Source organism: Anabrus simplex, chromosome 1 (assembly GCF_040414725.1).
Source record: "Anabrus simplex isolate iqAnaSimp1 chromosome 1, ASM4041472v1, whole genome shotgun sequence".
Taxonomy (NCBI): domain Eukaryota; kingdom Metazoa; phylum Arthropoda; class Insecta; order Orthoptera; family Tettigoniidae; genus Anabrus; species Anabrus simplex.
The window spans coordinates 883,199,574-883,220,787 of NC_090265.1; the positions used below are offsets into that span (position 1 = coordinate 883,199,574).

Consider the following 21,214-nt stretch of genomic DNA (forward strand, 5'->3'; position numbering starts at 1 on the left):
TTCTCAGTTATTCTCCTCGGCTAATGTTTTTCATTTATATTTTTCCCAGGTGATCAATACGTTTGATGAGGCGGACAGCAAGTACATCGCGAAAGCTAAGGCTGCTTTTAAAATGAAGGGCTTGATGCCATCCTTGACTTTCATAAAAGCCTACATGAGCGTCATTCCTGAGGCCATCCTAAAGTTGGAATCGCGAGGGTTGGAGTTGGTTGAAGTGGTCGCTACAATACAAGGAGTCATCCAAGAAGCCGACTCGTGGCCTGGAGAGACTGGGAAAACCGTGAAACAAAAATTGGAGTTCGTGCTGGCTCGAAATCCCGGTTGGAATGCAGCGTTGGACTTGGAGAGGATGCTGCGTGGCAAGTCTGCACCGTCAGAGGATTTTCCAAACTACTCTGCACAAGAAGCATCATCATTCAAGTATTTACCTCTGGTGTCAGTTTACGACGAAAGATTGTTCTCATCATTGAAACTTTTATTGACGGATTTAAGAAAATCATTCAAAACTGAAAACATAGAAAAAATTCTTGTTGTACAGAGCAATCCAGATCTACTTCAATGGCTCGCCTAATTCTGAACATCTTGTAAATGAATTTTTAAACTGTAACTTTTATAAGAAAACTTCTCATATATATACTTGAAACTTGAATGTGAGTATATTGCAGTGTATCATACATACAATTACAAAATAAAGCTCGTATATAAAGATATGTTATTGGTTTTTTAGTTTCACTTTCCTTTCTATAGTTTTTAACGGTGTTTTTGAGCATATTATGCATATTTAACCGCATACTATGTTTTTCGAGCATATCTATGGAGCATATAACACATGGTTTTCGAGCATATCTGGAGATTTTATTGAGCATATCAATCCGAGCCCTAGTAATAATTATAAAACAATAATAATAATAATAAAAAGAAGAAAATGCAATAAAAGCCTATAACTAGCAAATAAATTTCTAATTTTTATGAAAATATGCTTTCACACTCTCATGCCGACTTCACTCATAATAAATCAGCCAGAAGCATTCAGCAAGTGATACAGAGTGTGTCACTAGAGATCTTTAGCATGCCAAGAATGAGATGGAGGTACAAACTGATGAATCCCATGTTGATTCCGTACTGACTTTGAATAATAAAATAATTATTCCGTTACATAGAATATATTTTTCACTATTCAATACTTAGAAAGATATAAATACATATATTAGTACATGTTTCAGTCTATGTGACCTCCTTTATCTTAGCAGAAAAAATATTTTATTAATGACGTGGAGCACGAAGATTTTTCTGTCGTCCTTCAAAAAAGTCAATCACCTCATCTAGAATTGAACATGTAAACCTGGGATCACAAGTAGGACACTCTACCACCAATTCACCAATGCAGCTATTATTACCCATGGCATGGTAGGATAGGAAACCATACGACACACCATAAATGGTGTACATCTCATTGCTTTTCCCCTCAAAGCAACCATCATCACAATTATATCACATTCAGGGTATGTCTACAAGGAAAGAGATTTTTCATAACTGAATGAACATATTATTAAAAACGTGTGATTTTATTACATTTGGACAAATATACACAAATACATTACAGAAATTATACCTTCAAAATCTTGGTAAAATGCTAAAAAAGTATGGTACAGCATTCTAAAAAAATACAAAAAGTAGCTGTTTAGCATGAACAGAATCACAGCAACACAAAAAATTAACAAAGTTTAGAGCATAAACTATGTGGACATGAGAGAATCAGAATTGCACATAAAATCTCTTTCAAAATCACCAGATAAGTTCTTGGATAAAAAAATATTTAGAGCAAATATTTCATGGCAACAACAGGTGTTGTCATCTTGACTATCAATAAGCTGTGAAGAATACATGAAACAGGAAAGAAACTTACTTGTTCATGTACAATTCTGTTACTAGCACTTCGAAACAACAAACTAGATAACTCAGAAAACAATTTCCATTGTGGTAAATATGAAATTAAAACACATCTTTATGGCAATCCAATTAAAAACTTCTTAGGAATAAGATAAATATATTTTGAATGATTACATTAACAAACAACTTATATATTTTGCATCTCATCTTTGGATGTACATGCATAAAAATTAGATCATCCTCTAACAGAATTAGAGTATTTACCATCAAGCATACAGCTTTTAGCATTGTTTTATTTTAAACATTTTAACATATTTTAATAGTAATATACAATGTGTTTAACACAGTTATATTTGATCCTGAATAGTGGAAGTTTCAAAATGATTGTGAAGGTTTTGGCAGTCACTGGGAAGTGGTTTGAAACAAGTTACATCATACTGGATAGAAGCAATTGTGAGCAAACTCTATGTACATCAGTGTGAATAGTGTGATCCAAGAGCATTCTTACAACCATTGTACTTTTTTACCCTTGAAGCAATACTTTCTAATTCCTTCTCTTATGTTCCACTTGAAATATAAGTAGTTTATCATAAATCACTTTATTAAAGCTGCACAAAAGACCCTGTCTTACTCCAATGAAGAGATCTTCCCCATGCAAAGAGTGAGTTATAAAGAGGTCATTTATCTCTGCATTGGTCACTAGTTTAACAGAGCAGAAAAAAGTTGGTGTACTACTAGTTTTGCTCCAAGTTGGCTGTAAGTACAACTGAACAGTGGTCGTATGAGAAAAATTGCCTATTCCCATAGCAGAAATGCACATCAGCGCTAAGACAAGTGTTGGGTGATAATATTTTACTATATCAAACTGTTGGACATTGAGATGAGGCTTTCAGAAAATAAAATAAAAGAAGAAGAAGAAGAATGCTTCTAGTGCTTAGAAAATTATGAGCTTTGATGAATCAAATTGTACCTTCACAGCTCTGAGAATACATGTCTGGAACTGTTCTTTATGTGAAGAGGGCAGAACACAAGACTACAGAAACAACACATTTAACGTGCTTCACATCAATGATGAAAAGTAATCAACTGATCTGAAGTTACACCATACATACCTCAATAGTCCTGATTCTGTAGTACCACAATACTTGCATTCAAGTTTAGCAGCAATGTAACAGGTGGACATGAAGAGAAAAGGTGAGTTTAAGACACAACAGAATGAGAAGACACATGAGAAAGATAGGGGGCGTCTGAATAGAAACGATAGACAACCACGAACTCTGCACAAGTTTTTGTCAGGTACAAACAGGTACAAACTTACTTATTGGTCAGTTCTATTATATTGCATTCTCAAAGCAGTAAAAATCAGATTTATCTTTACTGAAATAATGCTATGTTAAGCCTACTGAATGCTTTTAAAAACAAATTCTTAGTACAATTCCTACTTTGTCATTTATTAACATAATGGACATCACCGTTTAATGGACACACTCCAATTTTCCCCTCAAAATTTTGGAAAAAATAATTTTCCCGATTAATGGATGTATTTAATTTTCAACAAAATTGTCTTAGTAATATTTACTTTTTTTTGCTTTGCGTCACACCAACACAGATAGGTCTTATGGCGACGATAGGACAGGAAAGGAATAGGAATGGGAAGGAAGCGGCCGTGGCCTTAATTAAGGTACAGCCCCAGCATTTGCCTGCTATCTCCCGGATGCGAGCTCACAGCTGTGCGCCTCTAACCGCATGGCCAATTTGCCCGGTAATAATATTTAAAATAAAATGGACTGCAGTACGCAATAAAACATAAATGACTACAGACTCCATTGTGCTTACTATGCAATACTGTACACTTGATACGAAGGATACCAGTTATTTCTATAGCATATGTGTAAATGGAGAGAGCCTCCATGGCTTAAGCGGCAGCGTGCTGGCCTCTCACCGCTGGTTTCCGTGGGTCAAATCCTGGTCACTCCATGTGAGATTTGTGCTGGACAAAGTGGAGGCGGGGACAGGTTTTCTCCGGGTACTCCCATTTTCCCTGTCATATTTCATTCCAGCAACACTCTCCAACATCATTTCATTTCATCTGTCATTTATTAATCATTGCCCCAGAGGAGTGTGGCAGGCTTCGGCAGCTGGCACAATTCCTATCCTCGCCGCTAGATGGAGGCTTCATTCATTCCATTCCTGACCTGGTCGAATGACTGGAAACAGGCTGTGGATTTTCATTTTCATGTGTAAATGGGATGATAGTGTGCAATATTTTTAGAGTGTGCGTGGTAATTATTGACGATGATGAGCAACGAAGGACGGAGCAGTTATGTTCAAATTCAAGTTTTTAAACAACAATGCATGAAAAAATGTAATTGTGACTAATTCTTTCAAAAGCGCACAAGATACACTCAACTACTAAAAACCCAGCATAGTTAGAACATATGCTATGGTTGGTTGGGTTGATGAACAGTGTTTGTGTAGTGGATAGGTGTGTTGGTACTGTAATGTTTTGTTTTACCAAAATTACTGCCGTTGCACAGATGATGATAGTTATCGGCGATTGGTCCGACTCATTTGTAGTGATACCCTCAAGACATTGTTTGTAGTAGCTACTGGTTTGCTACATCACTATTCATGCTAATGATTCGAGATGGTGCATGTTTCCATACGCCTAATTTTTCAGTTACAAATTTTAATTTACTTAAAAGATGCTTCATAGATTTTAATTATCAAACTGGAAAGAAAAGTGCATTTATTGTTGCTGAAATTCAACTTTTTTGCCACCTCCAATGCTGTTAGTCGAACAAAATTGTAAGTTATGGTGAAGCCATAATTTCTCAACTTAGATGGTTACATACTCTAGAACTTCAGTATTGATATCAGGATATTTACCTTTCTGGTATCACAAAGACTGCACACTTTTATTTGTCACTTTCAATTTCTCTTTTTAGTTGCACAGATATCTGATCATATTAGGTTGCACATAAATTCTCTGGCTGCTGACTTCACACATTGTTTTTCTGTAAAAGACACAGCTTTTAATTTGAAAGCTACAGGGTAACTACACTTCATTTTCTTGGTGTGTGTTATTCAACTCCATAATTTATTTTATTAGGGGGGAAAAAAAAAAAATAAAGACTCACTTAGCAGCAGCAGGCTATTGCACAAAACTCAGGTCACTATCAAAAGGAAGTTATGTCATTGATTCAATAACATCTGAAATACAATTTTGCGCTGTTATTGTAATGCTATGAAGCAGAATCATTCTTCTTTGATGAATTTTGTTTGGGCACATGCAAGCTTTAATCTTTTTGTGTTCTATGTCTTGAAAAGCTAGGGGGTCTAATATGTGAGAAGGTTTAATATGCAAGTAAATTTGGTACATATGTAATTCTTCACAAATAGCTTAGAGCTATATAAAGGCACACTACCTATACTAACAGGTGGCTTCTAAAGGAAAAGGAAATGAAATTAAAAATGTAACCTTCCAGAATAAAATGTGGCTATATTTGAGACTAAGGACTGTACTTATTGAAGTGTAACCCCGAACTTGATGTCTATGCAGTCGGAAACTAATTCATCTGAACCTTGAATCCTTTCCAAGTACTTAGACTAGATCCATTCTTTGGCTAATATTTCTGTAATAACTATTAGAATATATAGTTTAAATGTTTTCCATTTTCCAACTAAGTAGTAGTAATAAACAGATTACTACAGTTAGAAATGCAAATTGATATCATGAAATACCTGCTTGATCTTGCAGTACTCTATTCTCACACACGTCATAAGGTTAGAACTCATCTGCTGCATGCCTTGCAGTGGCAATGGCAATTTAGTGTATGTAACATATATATATATATATTTTTTTTTTTTTGCCATTTGCTTTACGTCGCACCGATACAGATAGGTCTTACAGCGGCGATGGGACAGGAAAGGGCTAGGAATGGAAAGGAAGCAGCCATGGCCTTAATTAAGGTATAGCCCCAGCATTTGCCTGGTGTGAAAATGGGAAACCACGGAAAACCATCTTCAGGGCTGCCGACAGTGGGGTTTGAACTCACTATCTCCCGACTACTAGATACTGGCCGCACTTAAGCGACTGCAGCTATCGAGCTCGGTGTTGTGTGTGTATGTAACAAACTGGAAGGTGATTCACATACTCAATTCATCCTTTAAAAAAAAAAAAAAAAAAAGCAAAGCCACTTCTGTACAGGCCTCAAAAGGACGTGGAAAAGTGAGAGGTAAAGGCTTCAAAAACTGTGCTCGGTACTAAGGTGGATAGAGTAGTTAGCTCTCGGTAATTAATCTGGTAACCATTTTTGGTCTAGGCTGGATAAACTTCAAGGCCTTGTACCTCTCCACAAGTGGAAAACTTATTTATAAATTTTTCGACATCCTTATGGGGAATCAAACCCACATGAACCAAGCAAGCTTTTACTGCCTTGGGAAAATCATCCTAACAATGTTTAGTTTTCTGGTTGAAACTGATTTAGAAGGACACACTTTATTCATAAGCTAGAGGTAACATCGAGTAATGAGTGGTTGCTGGTGCAGTCATATAGGAGCAATGACCAGAGGACTTTTGCAACAGATACAGAGTACCATACAAGTTTTAAATGAATATGATGGGTGGCGTGAATGGATGAGGACAAGTATCCTAGGAGACTAATAGACTTAGTTCTATAAGGTAAGAGGATAGTAAGGAGACCAAGGGGATGAAAGTTCTCAGTATTTAATGATTTCCAAGAGGGACTATTAACTGAAAGTTTCAGACTGAGAACTGAAAGAAATAGTCTATAACAAAAATTTATGAACACTCATAACCAAATATCCAATAACATACATTCAGTGAATTAACCCAAGAAGTGGACAAAGTATATGCCAGAGTAATTCTAGCACTATTAAATCAATTCAGTAAAAAAAAAAAAAAGTTTAAAAATTAATTTCAAATGATCAGAAGTCACTCTTTTTTAGTGATATCTAGCCACAGTCCTAAATATAATAAGCTTTCTAACATAGTTAAAACAATTCCCAATTGCCCTGAATAAGGACGATGAGTAAAATATCACTGGAACAAAACACATGTATAACAATGTACACATGTTACCATTCTACTTTTGACTGAGTCAACATCTTAAAAATCCAGGTTAAAATTAAGTTCAAAACATTTATAAAAAACAATATACTCAGTCAATGCCTTTTATTTGTTTCTAATACAAATTACCATATTTCTCTGAATCCAAGACGACTGTGAATGCAAGATGGCCCCCACTATTTCCTTCAAGAAAATTAAATCAGGCTTAAAATGTGCTTTGTAAAATCATATGAATGCCTTCCTTGTACAGTACGCATTTATAGACTATCTTTGTCTTCACACAAATGCCAAACATTGGCTTTAGTAATGTTGTATTTTTTTGCGGCTGCACGATTATTTTTTTATTATGGTGGGTTTAATGACCATTAATTTAAAACTAGCATCATAATATCAAACAGAACCCGTTAAAAATTTGACAGCAATACCTGTTTCACGCGTCTCTACAATATGACGATCCATCAGGAAAATATTCCTGCTGTCTATAAAACAGTTACTTATACTCGGCATCAGGTACAATTGACTGCCGTTACACGCACATCTCACTTGCCAGGTTTGACCGACTTCAGCGGCTAGCAATGTATAGGCCTAATAAAGACTTGAACGTTAAAGGACAACAAATGAGTTTATTGCGCTGCGGTATTGCCATTACGCCCTTGAATTTTTCACGCACATACCTCAAAATTTTATTTTGACTTCTTTATAGCGTTCTTGTTGTAGGCCACTGAATGCAGTTTTTGTACAGTACACATTTTTTAAAGCTATCTTTGTCTTCACGCTAATGCCGAATATTGGCTTTAGTTAGGCCTATGCCGTATTTTATTGCAGCTGCACGTGTTTAATAACCATCATAATATCAACGGGAACCCATTGAAAATTTGCTGACTATATCTGTTCCACGCATCTTTACAATACGACGATCCATCATGTAAATATTCCTGCTGTCTATAAAATTTAATTTTACTAAGCTTCAGGTACAGTAGACTCATTATAACTGCCACTGAGTAGCCATGGCCTTTTAAAAATTCAAAGGCTCGTAAATTTGATGCCATTCTGAGGATTTGAGAAACGTTTTTGTAGAGGCTAATAGAATGTCATTCTCTCTTCATTATTTCCCGAGATCCAGTGATGTTGCACAGAGGCACTGTACAAATGGTTGCCACAGCTAGTGATGTATAATAAAGAGGCAGATGTTGATTGTCAAGGAGTTTTGTGTGTGTGCGTATGCAGGGGGTGAAAATAAAGCAAAATGGTTACTGTGGTAGCTGCCAGTGGTGTTCATTTCTGTTAGGTTGCAAATGCAAGATGATCCTTAATTTTTCACTTCAGATTCTGAGGAAAATAGTCTTGGATTTGGAGAAATACGTTAACTAAGTTTTACCTGGGATGAGAAGACCATTACCATATTTCTGCTTTCTAACTCCTGTGTGTAACTCAAAATCTTTATGAATGTGCAGCTAGTTGTTGGTAAACTCTTTGTCTTGGTTTAATGTACAGTAATCAATTATGAAATTTATTGCACCACATCAGTATTATCGACCAAGGCAACTGAGCCCTCTACTGTCCTACTGACTAACTCGATAAGCTCCTTTGGTCTTAGCTTTGAAAATCCTCTCAGATATGAAATAAAACTTCTAGAAGATACAAAGAGAGATATAATTCATCAGGAAAAGTTTTCACAATTCGTGAATGCTGTTGCTTCAACAGCCTATGAAAACAGTAAGGGTTTGCCATTCTTTTTTCTTTTTTCCAATACTGAAAATTAGTAATATATACATAGATGATATACGCAGAGGATCCTCAGCTTATCCCAGTTATTTCTAGGGTTATTGGACTCTCCTTGGTTCATTTTATATTTTGGTCGGGGATTTAAGGCTAGATACCCTTCTCGACTCCATGTGATTTTTGAGGGGAAAATTCCACTTTAATGACCCAATTTACAAAATATAAAATGCAGAACAAAATAGTAATTTCAACATTATACAATCAAAATCATGACCGAATTTCAAAATCAAATCACAGTTGAATGTCCATGTCTTTAATACACTCTATAAACAACAGGAAATACTCTCGTTAAGTTATGCTTTCCTTAAGAAAGAGGTCTGAAACAAAAAACTGGATACACAGGATATAAAAGACTCAAATATACTACATGATTATTTTAAGAGAATCCAGCACAGATTATCTGAATTTAAAAGATTTTAAAAGTAATGCCTCATATATATATATTATGGGCGACTTTTCTTAATGACATGTTAAGAACACTCTTTGCATTTGAGCAAAATATGAAGTCGTGCGTTGGAGAATTTAATTTTTTTTTTTTTTTCTTTTAAGAAATTTTTTCAAAATACAAGTAGTGCAGTACATTCCACCCCAAGAGGGTAATATAAAGTGGTGGGACTTCACACTAGAAGTTTAAAAAGTGATACAGGACAAAGGATTTCTTGAGATATAAGGTCTGTAACTTTTTCCAATAACTTTGACTATGGATATATTTTTTAACTTCATGTACACAAACATTCTCTGAACCCTTTTCATCAAATAAAATAAAAATGATTAAAATTATATACTTAATGATGTGTAACTTTGGTGTAGTTATAATTTTAATCAGAGTTTAAAATGAAGAAAATCACTTTGAAATCTGCCTTGAAAACTGTATTAAATTTAGTTTCTTCTTAAAGAGATGTGAGATTTGTATGCAGTATGTATGTACATATATCTTCTACATAAACAATATAAAAATAAAAAATGAAGCACATGCCCAGTTAGAACTTGAAATCATTTCCTTGGACCATGCCCTACTCACACACAATTCAGGTTGTGAAGTGTCAGCTGTGACTTTTGTGATGGGTAAGATTTTGGCATACAAAGATACTTTACTCATAGTATACAGACCTTATATCTGGTCCTTCAAGTAAAAACAATATGAAATTATTTGGTAATAACCGGATACTTGGGGATGGGAAAATCAAGAAGGCTGACTCCTATTTAAATATTATAGGCCAGACAGTTTTAATCATATCAAATAAGCTAAAAACAATAGTCTGGTAAAGAGCAAACTTTAACAAGTCAATAAAAATTATATCCACTTTTAGTGCCAGTTCCTGTCAACCTTCATCACATTGTGTTTGTATTTTTTAAAGTCTTTTGTCTGATCTTTGAAAAAATTACAACAAAACTCTACAGTATATTGAACATAAAAGCCAATAAAAATATTGTCTTATAAAACAAGCCAAGCATAGGAAATAACCTGACAACAGAGTATATTTCAAGAAGAGTATTCAATCTAATATGATCCTTGTGATTACCAAGTTTGTTTTTTCTGCTTTTACCTTTTGGACAAAATTAATATATCTACAATGAAAGTATATAAAATAGACTTTAAAAAGTTTAAAGTCCTGCAGGTAACTAATCTTCACTTCTCCACTTTTCAACTGCTTCTCTGCGCGCATCAGGTACAAGTTGGCTCCTCATTCCACCCAGCACATTGGAAGTTGCTTCCGTGGCCAGAATGATTGGCTTCACAACGGTAGGAGGTATCTGGCGCAGGACCCCTCCCACTGCACCAGACACACCCTTCTGTTCGTGTTCCTCACTGGCCACGCGTACCAGTGTCTGGGCAGTCTCTCCCAATCCCTACAAGAAATGTGTACATGGGTTAACTTAAGAAACATCGGCCAACAAAAATACGATTTCAAGACTGCTCTAGTTAAGAGTGGTGGTGATATGTAGGTATTAAAAGCAAAGCTGGAAACAGAACTGCTGTATTTCATTACTGGTGGTGTTAGGCTGACCATATTTTTATTTCTCCAAACTAGAGAGATAGATAATGAATGCCTTTATTGGTGGCAAAGTTAGGGCTCAAGGCCCTCTCTTACATTTAACCACTAGAAGAGTAAACATTTACATATCTTATTATTTTGAATACAAATAAAACAAAGTAGCAATAGCAATAATAATGATAGAATCCTTAATTTTAAAATACACAAAATAAAGTAAACTTTAGTGATGTAACTACAGTAACCCATTCATTCATCTCATTCATTCCTTCATTCACTCAACAATTATCCAGCAAGTCAGTGGGATCTACTCAGCAAATGCTCGTGGCAAGCCACTTTAAACTTGCGATGAAAAGGATTGTCTCTAATGTTCGCAGGTAGCGAATTCTATGACCTAGACACGGAGATTATGAAGGAGCAGTTGTAGACAGCAGTGCGGTTTACAGGTATGGCAAGCCAGATCTTGTATTGAGTTCATGATAGGACGAGAGGTAAGAAAAAGATGAAGACAGATAGTTGGGAGTATTAGTGGAAAGTACTTTGTGCAGAAGTGATAACATGTGAAGTTCACGGCGCTGGTGCACTCGAAGCTACGACAGCTCCTTTAAGGTGATATATAAGCATCATATCGCAGATTAAAGATACATCTTACGCAGCTGTTTAGGCTCCGGTCCAGTTTATTTTTTCCCCCTTTTTTTCTTTTTTTTTTTTCTTTTTTTTTTTTTGCTAGTTGCTTTACGTCGCACCAACACAGATAGGTCTTATGGCGACGATGGGACAGGAAAGACCTAGGAATGGGAAGGAAGTGGCTGTGGCCTTAATTAAGGTACAGCCCCAGCATTTGCCTGGTGTGAAAATGGGAAATGACGGAAAACCATTTTCAGGGCTGCCGATAGTGGGGTTCGAACCCACTATCTCCCGGATGCAAGCTCCAGTTTCTTGTTACTATCACAGGTTATTTCAGTCAACACAGTGTCACAGTAATCAAATATAGGCAGTATCAGAAAGTGAATTATTTGTAGTTTAAGTCGAACAGAGAATACATTAGAGAAGCGTTTCAGGGGATATAAGCATTTATGCACTTTATTACTGTACATGTGTTTATCACCTGTTGAGTCCACTTTAGGGTCTCAGTCATAATAATTCCTAAGTTAGGCACTGAAGTAGAGTAGGGTATGATTTTATTGTTTAAAATTATTGGGGAGATGTCCTGTTGGTTGAGGGATTATAGGTTTTTACTGGTACCGATAATTATAACTTGAGTCTTATTTGGGTTTATTAATAAACTGTTTTTATTTGCATAGTCACTAAGATGTTGAAGATGGGAATTTATTTTAGTAATTGCAGTATCAATATCACTCGGTTTTGAATGATAGTAAATCTGTACATCATCTGCGTACACTTGTAATTTGCAGAATTTAAGAGCTTTTGATATATCATTAATTTGGATGATAAATAACAGTGGTCTGAGAACTGACCCCTGAAGGACACCAAGGGCCTTACTTTGCCATCCTGGACTCAAATTTCTAACTATCACTTGTTGCTGGCGATTTTCAAGGTAAAATGAAAAGAAACAAAGTGACACACTATAATTCAGCTCTTGAAGTTTCTGCAATTGTAACTGAGGGTTGACAGTGTCGAAGGCACTGCTGAGATCTAATAATGTCAGTACAGTCACGTCCCGTTGGTCCATTGCACGTCTGATGTCATCTGTCACTCGTAGTAAAGCTGTCGCAGTGCTATGTCTTTTCCTGAAGCCGGATTGAAAGGGATTAAGGAGGGAATGCTTGGTAAGGTATTCAGTAACTTGTGTATGAACTAGACGTTCAAGCACCTTGGATAAGGGTGGTAGGATGGATACTGGACGATAATCTGAAGGAGAATCTACCTTGCACCTCTTCGGGATGGGTCTAATTAATGCATCTTTCCAAACATCTGGGAACACTCCGTTTGTCAGGCAGTAGTTAAATATATGAGTCAGTATTGGCAGAACAGCTCGTAACATATCCTTAATAAGTGATATAGTAATGTCATCATTACCTGTGGCATTAGATGTAATAGAGTATAGCACACCTTTAACTTCATTCGAGCTGACATTTCTAAACGAGAATTTCTCATACACAGACTGCTGTTGTAACAAGGGTAGTGAATTTTTAGGGAAGGAGGTAGAGGCTATTCTTGGCCATGCAAAATGATCATTTAAAGCCTCTAGCAATATGCTTGGTACATCAAGAGTAGTGAATTTTTAGGGAAGGAGCTAGAGGCTATTCTTGGCCATGCAAAATGATCATTTAAAGCCTCTAGCGATATGCTTAGTACATGTTGCTCTATGGCTTTCCCTATACCTAATGTGTTTTATTTACTCCATTTTTTTCTTGGGTTGTTATTGTTCATCAGTTCCTGAAAGTATTTATATTTAGAATTCCTAATTAACTGCTTGGTTCTGTTTCTCAGAATCTTGTACTGCTCAAAACCATCTGTCTCACGCGTCTGTCTGTATTGTCTGTACAGTTTGTCACGACTGGCCATAGCAGATCTTATCTCGGCCATTATCCACACAGAAGAATGGCGGGTGATTCTTACCTGTTTCTTTGGTGTGTGCTTGTCATATATTTCCAGTACCAGTGAATTTAATTTGTTTACTTTAGAGTTAATGTTCTGAAAATTACGTATACTATCCCAAGGCAAGTTATATGCGTCGTGGCATAGTTTATTCCAGTCCAGATCTTGTAAGTCTCGTATTGTAATGTAGCTTGGTTTGTACTTGGGTATTCATGTAGAATAACATACGTACAATGGGTCATGTGAAGAGATGCCAGGAGCAGGGATCTGCCTGTGCTTAATTACTTTTTGAGGTTGATTTGTCACAAGAAGATCAATTAATATATGACTTGTGCGGTCAGAGTAATGAACGTGATTAGTAGCGTTGAGGGGTAAAATTGTCATGTTTGTAGTGAGAAATAAATTCAGTAGATTGTTCGCGTCACTAGTCTGCTTCAAAAGGTCAGTGCTGAAATCATCCATGATTATAATGTCATCGTATGCCGAGGTAAGATTTGCTAATGCCTCTTCAAAATCATCAGTCTGTCTTATTTTAGGCGGCTTGTATACAATCTCTATTAATATCTTTTTAATGGCAGTCTAATTCTACAAACATAAATTCCAGTCACAGTGTAAGTCTTGGGTCAGAAGTAGAAATTATCTTACATTTTAGGTCATTTCTGTAATAAAGTAGAAGCCCACCACCTATACAGTCATGGAGTAATATTAAGTATCCGTCAAGGTTAGCTGCCAATGATGGCATGTCTGTACGCATCCAGCTTTCACTGATTCCAATAATATCTACATTGTTCACTTCAAAAAGAGCCAGTTCCTCTTCCATATGAGCTAATAATGACTGGCCATTTAGATGGCAACATTGTAATGACCATGAGTGGCTGCTAAGCTGGTCTTGCAACACAAGTCCCGTTGGATGTGGTAGGGACGAAAGAGAAGGGGAGGGTGAGGGGTGTGGAGAGGAATGTAGGTCAATGGTATTACCCTTGTACTGGTCAACAAACATATGAAACTAAACAGTATGAAAATAAAATTAAGTCAGATGTAAAAATGAGCTAACCCAAGCAACCTGGTGAGTAGATCCACTGACTTTCACAAGCACACACTTACACACAAATATAAACTAATTACTACACACATAATTTCTTTCTCTAAGTTCACAAGTTCATTCTACTCGCTGCAATGATTTTTAACTGGGCCAACATGCATATCTGAGATTTAGTTTCAGCTTCTTTTAAACACAAATGCGTCCATCTTGAGTCCAGCATGTCTGCCGTCCCCATAAATCCCTTGCTTGATTAAGGATATGTTTTCTCACACTTGAGACGGACTCCGTTAGCATGAGCCCGCTACCCTTCAAAGCTTGCTTCGCACGCCACACTCAATCATGATCATGGTACCAAAGGAACTTGAAATGCCGGGCTGAGTGGCTCAGACGGTTAAGGCGCTGGCCTTCTGACCCCAACTTGGCAGGTTCGATCCTGGCTCAGACCGGTGGTATTTGAAGGTGCTCAAATACGTCAGCCTCGTGTCGGTAGATTTACTGGCACGTAAAAGAACTCCCGCGGGACTAAATTCCGGCACCTCGGCATCTCCGAAAACCATAAAAGAGTAGTTAGTGGTACGTAAAACAAATAACATTATTATTATTATTATTATTATTATTATTATTATTATTAAAGGAACAATGATCGGTCGATTTCCCTGTGAGACCACTTCAGCAGACGTTCGACTTCAGCGACCTAGCCTGTGGCAATGATCTACATCAAGAATTGAAAGTTCTACTGAAAGTTTATTTTTCAGTGTGTCTAGATGTAGATGTCCTTGGACGGCTGTTCCGGGACACCATGCAATAAAAGGCAGTTCCAGCGACTACTGTTCGGCCTCGTCCAACACGTCATCTTGTGTTTCTGGAGCTGATCTTCCAGAGCCTTCAACTCACATTTGAGCTCGGAGATGTCTTCGCTGGCCTCTTTCTTGAATGCCTGGAATTCGCCACCAAGCACTTGGAGCATGTTCGGTAGGTTGGCGGCACTGACTGCTGTGTCTAGGAGAGCTTGAAAGTCTTTCATGCAATCTTCGAAAGCTGATATCTTCTTAGCTACTTCCTTTAGAGACATGGTGATTACACAAGTAAGGCACAAGTAAGGATGCTGACTGTATGTACAAATTTATCTTCCAGGTGATATTCAATATTCATAGGTCCATTTTTGCTAAGCTTAACAATTCTATACAACCCAATGACATATACAAAAAATATATTAATATTCATTTTTCAGTTCAACCCGACTCATTGGCATCAAAAGGAACCTGCCTTGCAGTTTGTAGAGGGATCTACAAAGTCTAGAGGACCCACCCCAACATTAATAGGAACCTCAATGGATCACATCCAGAGTTGCAACTCGGGACTTAGTCCCAGTGGTGGTGGTGGTGGTGATTATTGTTTTAAGAGGAAAATGAAATGTCGTATGGCTTTTAGTGCCAGGATATCCCAGGATGGGTTCGGCTCGCCAGGTGCAGGTCTTTATATTTGACTCCCGTAGGCGACCTGCATGTCGTGATGAGGATGAAATGATGATGAAGACAGCACATACACCCAGCCCCCGTGCCAATGGAATTAACCAATTAAGGTTAAAATCCCCGACCCGGCCGGGAATCGAACCCGGGACCCTCTGAACCGAAGGCCAGTACGCAGACCGTTCAGCCAACGAGTCGGACGTTTTAAGAGGAAGTACAACTAGGTAACCATCCTCTACATAACACTAATCAGAGGGGGAAAAAAAAAATGGAAGGGATCTGACACTTTGAATAATGAAGATATCAGCCAAAGGAAGACAAGGGCCACGAAGGGTGTGAAATTGAGAGACTCCCTAGCCCTTGCAAACTTAATGGCATCAGGGTCGGAAAAGAACAAGAGTTGACCAAGAGAGGTCGGATATGATAGATGAAAGTGAGGAGCGTGGCACAAATAAATGGAAGCAATGCCAGGACTCAGCTAAGGGCCCCGTGGTCGCCAACCCACGCTCCAAAGTTCAGAGCCCTGGGGCCCCTTTTAGTCGCCTCTTACGACAGGCAGGGGATACCGTGGGTGTTATTATACCGCCCCCACCCACAGTGGGACTTAGTCCCACCACAAGCGACTCCTTACAAACGCGTGCACGCATCCAGGAGATAGTGGGTTCGAAACTCATTGTTGGCAGCCCTTAAAATGGTTTTCTGTAGTTTTCAAATTTTACACCAGGCAAATGCTGGGGCTGTACCTTAATTAAGGCCATTCGCCAGACAAGGGACTCCTTGGAAACAACTTGGCAAACAAAATGGAATTTGATGAGAAGCAATCAATATTAATGCAGCTTGTGGGAAAAAGAAAGTAGAAGTGGGTAAGTCAGCAAAGAGGATTTCTGTCTGGACATGTTAGGAGTTAATGATATTTGGGTAAGGAGAGATAATGAAGAGGACAGAGGGGTTAACAGAGAAGGACAGAGAGTGGGTTAGGACTGTTCATCACAAATACTATTGCACGCAACATAGTTTCTGTTATGCACATTGCACCGATCCTCGGGGAATTATTTTTTTTCTGCACCATATTGGGCGATCAGTCAAATGCTCCGGCTATTTCCCCTATTATGTCTGTCATGTCTTCGGATCGAATGAACAGATCAATGCAATAAATATATGATGCTAAAATGTCGGCAGCTAACCAAGTTTGCATATGTCGTGTAGAGTTTAACTTATTATGTCAAAATCATTTCAACCGACGTAGTAATTCCATCTCTTCGACTCACTGCAATCGTCAAAATATTCTCTAAGCTGCTACGCAACATTTCTCAGGGATTTTTATTACGCATCACCAACAAAAAAAAAATATATATTTTACGTAGGTTCAACCGGGAACCCATTTCTTCATATTTAAGATTCACCCACCAAAATTATTCGTCCGGCAATGTCAATTCTCAATTATTATCTAAAAATCAGTCTTTCAATAGCACGTTAATCATGCAAGTTCAACCTAAACTTATCTGCTAAATCAAATAATTTATTCTCAATAATATCCTTTTTTTAATTTAAAAATTTATTATTCATGATCATGAATTAATAGAAGAAAAGAGAAAAAGAAAAAAAAAAAATTTAACTTTCTATAACAAATATTCATCATGCTTTCCTTGAAATATTATATCGCCTCTGTAAAATTATTCGATCATTCCTTCAGAATAAATATCTTAATCGCCTCATGAAAAACAAAGAAAAGTTTGCCTACATTCATGAATTGTAGCTGTTAAATGAATTAAAGTAGTTAATCAAAACAGATGATTGAATAAATGAAAGTAGTTACAGGGATTGAATAAATAAACAAAATAACCTAAACAAACAAACAATAAACAAAATAAACTTAATTTCAATTCTGAATGCACTTATTTTCAGTTCCTTGTAAAAAAAATTATTTATAACATTTTCATGTATCTTGTTAAAAATAAATTTATAACATCGGCAATGTCAGCCAAGTTCCAAAGCAATAGCTCTATTCAGCTATATTAATTATCTTCCATAAAAAAAAAAATAAAAAAAATTTATATATATATCAATCATTTTATCATGTCATTAATATGTAAATGTAACCATCTAGTATTCTAATATCTCCGGTAGGTACTATATAATAGCAATGATATACTATCAATCGATGTAACTGATGCGCCTCAAATTCGCATCCGGGTCCGAATAATATTTCATAACATCCCAAGGAATACAGCTGGTGACGTATTTCATTTGCTTATGGCAGAGAATAAAATTTAAGAAGACATTTCTCCCTTTAAAATACAGCTTCATCCATAAATATCAAATAATATTCATTATCTCATTTGAAATTTTCCAAGAAGACATCAAGTTTTATCCTTACTTATATTTCATTTATAGATTGTATTTTGAAGACAGTTCCGGTTAGTCTACCACTACATCATGTTACGCAACGTAATATTATTACCTATATCTGACCCAAAAATATCACATTTCATTCTAACATATCAAATAATATTAATGGTTAGTAACAAGTCATAATTACTACCAACAACTTTCAAATATGGATACACCCTTCCATATATCATTTGGGAATATCATAATATCGCGCCATACTCAAATTCACATGTATCTCAACGAATATTCATATCTATATTCTCCACAACATATTTCTCATAACCTTATCTACCAATCACTTTCCCCGCGGCATAACATTTCAACAGACCACACTGAAACTACGACGTTGCATAATTGGGTTAGTTTTCAGTCATATCACCAAATATTTACGTTACTATGAAAAAATAAATACATATTTGAATAACGTAAGCTCATATTTACTCACATGTAATTGTGGTGAATCGGCAACCAAGTCTTAATAACACGTAAACTATTATCTTCTTTCTGTTTTACTGTTAAAGTTTACCGTATTAAATATGTCGTTTCATTTTAACACGGGAAGAAAATCACCTTAAATCTCAGCATATATGATTGTAAACATTCCTACGTATTGGCATTGATTATACATTATTGAAGAATACCTACGTCCACACGTATCAATGAACCACATTAAACTCTTTGCGAAGATTTTGCCGATTGGAATTTTCTCTCGAAGACACGAACAACAACTTTCGCACTACAAACTCACATCTTAATTTATATATTACTTCTAACATTTCTAACTACTACTGCCAATAAAAGAAATATCGGAACTTAGCTGTCATTTGCTGATGTTACTAGACTGGGCTAGGTTTCCATCTGATCATCCACGGCATGTGGGCTGGCACTGGACATCTACTGCGTCTTGATTATGCACTGGAATGCAGGTTTGGGATAGCAGACTCGGGATAGCAGCATCGGCAGGGCGGCTTCCGTCAGGTTGTCAGATCCATCTCTAGTTTAGTTCCTCATGATCACGGCGATGATTACATGTGACAGAATATTGAACATTGTCATTAGGATCAGGGACATAGTCTTCTGCAATATATTATTCAGGATCTAATTCATAACTTTTTCTACAAGTATTCCAAATCAGAATTTCAACGATAGAATCTAGTGTCAAGAATTTAAGAATACAATCTAGTCAGCTCTCAATTTCACTGTCGTTAATATCTTCAGTGTATAGATATTATTATCTCGTTTAATGCAATACACGAAGTTTGAATTGGAGTTACGGCTACCGATGAAGTGTTTAAACTTCTTCTCTCTTGATTTTAATTATTTAATCTGTTCGGTAAAATGCTAGATTTTAGTGTGATCCTTTAAGATTCGCTTGAAGTACTAATTCTTTAGCTTAATTTTCTCCCTTCTAAATACGACGGTTTCTTCTGCGTAGAAAGTCTCGCCCCGTTGCAGTGAAAATTTTTTATTGTCCAACTCGATTTTTTTAACAATTCCAAAAACATTCTATTCTTTTTTATATCATGGCCACATGGATTCTGCCGGTCCGCACATCTAACTCCCGAAACCACGGCCTGTTTGCATCGCCAAATTAGCATTTTTTTCTCCGACATGTTACGGCTTCTTTGACTTTCTGCACCCGTATTTTATTATTTTGATAACCACGGCCCCTTTGATTCTTTGTGTCCGTATATTTTTTTAAAAATGTATAGCCCAACCAAGTGAATCTTCTCGCGTGCATGGCAAATTCTAACGCCGTATGACCTCGTTTATCTCGTTATCAGGACGATGAAAACGGTACAACATAAATGAGCGAATGACAGAGGAAGAATTATCAGTTGGAGGAATTAAGATGGGGAATGTCTCACTCTATTCACCATATGGAGGTGGAGATGAGGAGGAATTTGACAAGTTTTATGAAGCACTGAGTGATATCAATGACAGGGTCAAAAATAAGGATAGGATAGTGCTAACAGGTAAATTCAATGTGAGAGTTTGAAATAAATCTGAAGGATATGAGAAGGTGATGGGTAAAGATATGAAAGCTAATAGGAATGGGAAGTGTTTTCCTGTGCTGGTATGGGACTGGCAGTTATGAATACATTCTTCAAACATAACGCTGTTCTCTGCTACATATGGGAGGGTAGGAGCACCAGATCCAATATCATAACTGACTTTGAATTCAGGAAATCTGTTAGGAATATGCAGGTATTCCAGGGATTTTATGATAATACAGACCACTCTCTGATATTAAGTGAACTAACTGTCTCTAGGCTTACGACAGAGAAAGTGAAATATGTCTGCAGACAAATAAGGGTAGAAAATCCCAGAGGAAGAATTATCAATTGGAGGAATTAGGATGGGGAATGCCTCACTCTATTCACCATATGGAGGTGGAGATGAGGAGGAATTTGACAAGTTTTCACAGCAACCGAGTGATTATGAACGAGCAGTAGAACACTAGAAGTTCAAACTACTCTGTTACGTCTTCTTCGTGATAACACTAAAATAGTTCATTTTTGCAGTTAATGTTTACATGGCTAATATTATTGTTAATGGCCTGAGGGAAATAAGTTGAAATTTCATCGTATTTATTTTTAACACAGTATTCGCCGCCTGGCTACTCATTCCTGCCACCCAGATAACAAAAATTTCTGGGCTGAACACTGAGCAGGGAAACCTTTCTGGACAACTTTGCTTTACGGGACTGAAAGCTGGGTAGATTCATGATATCTTTAAATGATCACTGGTACAAACAGGTAGGAAAAATGGCAAGAGGGTACATCAGGGTACATCTTGGAAACAGAAGGCCAACAGCTAACCAACATTGCCACCAAGGTTGGCTTCTTCATTTCTCTTTGACTAATGGAAATATATATTTTTTATATGTTCTGATAAAAATTTACTGTTTTTCTACTCTTCTGTAGTGTGGCTTCCAAACCTGCAACACTCATTATATCCAATATTTTTTCAATTTAAATTCTATGTATGG

General features: G+C 36.8%; 1 protein-coding gene across 1 annotated transcript in view; it reads right to left on the reverse strand.

The window, feature by feature from the left end:
* Positions 1–1,256: 1,256 nt before the first annotated feature.
* Atg2 (Autophagy-related 2) overlaps positions 1,257–21,214 on the reverse strand; it is a 412,975-nt gene continuing 393,017 nt past the window's right edge. The window contains exon 36 of the mRNA XM_067136531.2: positions 1,257–10,615. Coding sequence (XP_066992632.2) covers positions 10,388–10,615 — 228 coding nt within the window. The 3' untranslated portion in view covers positions 1,257–10,387. The remainder of the gene's footprint in view (positions 10,616–21,214) is intronic.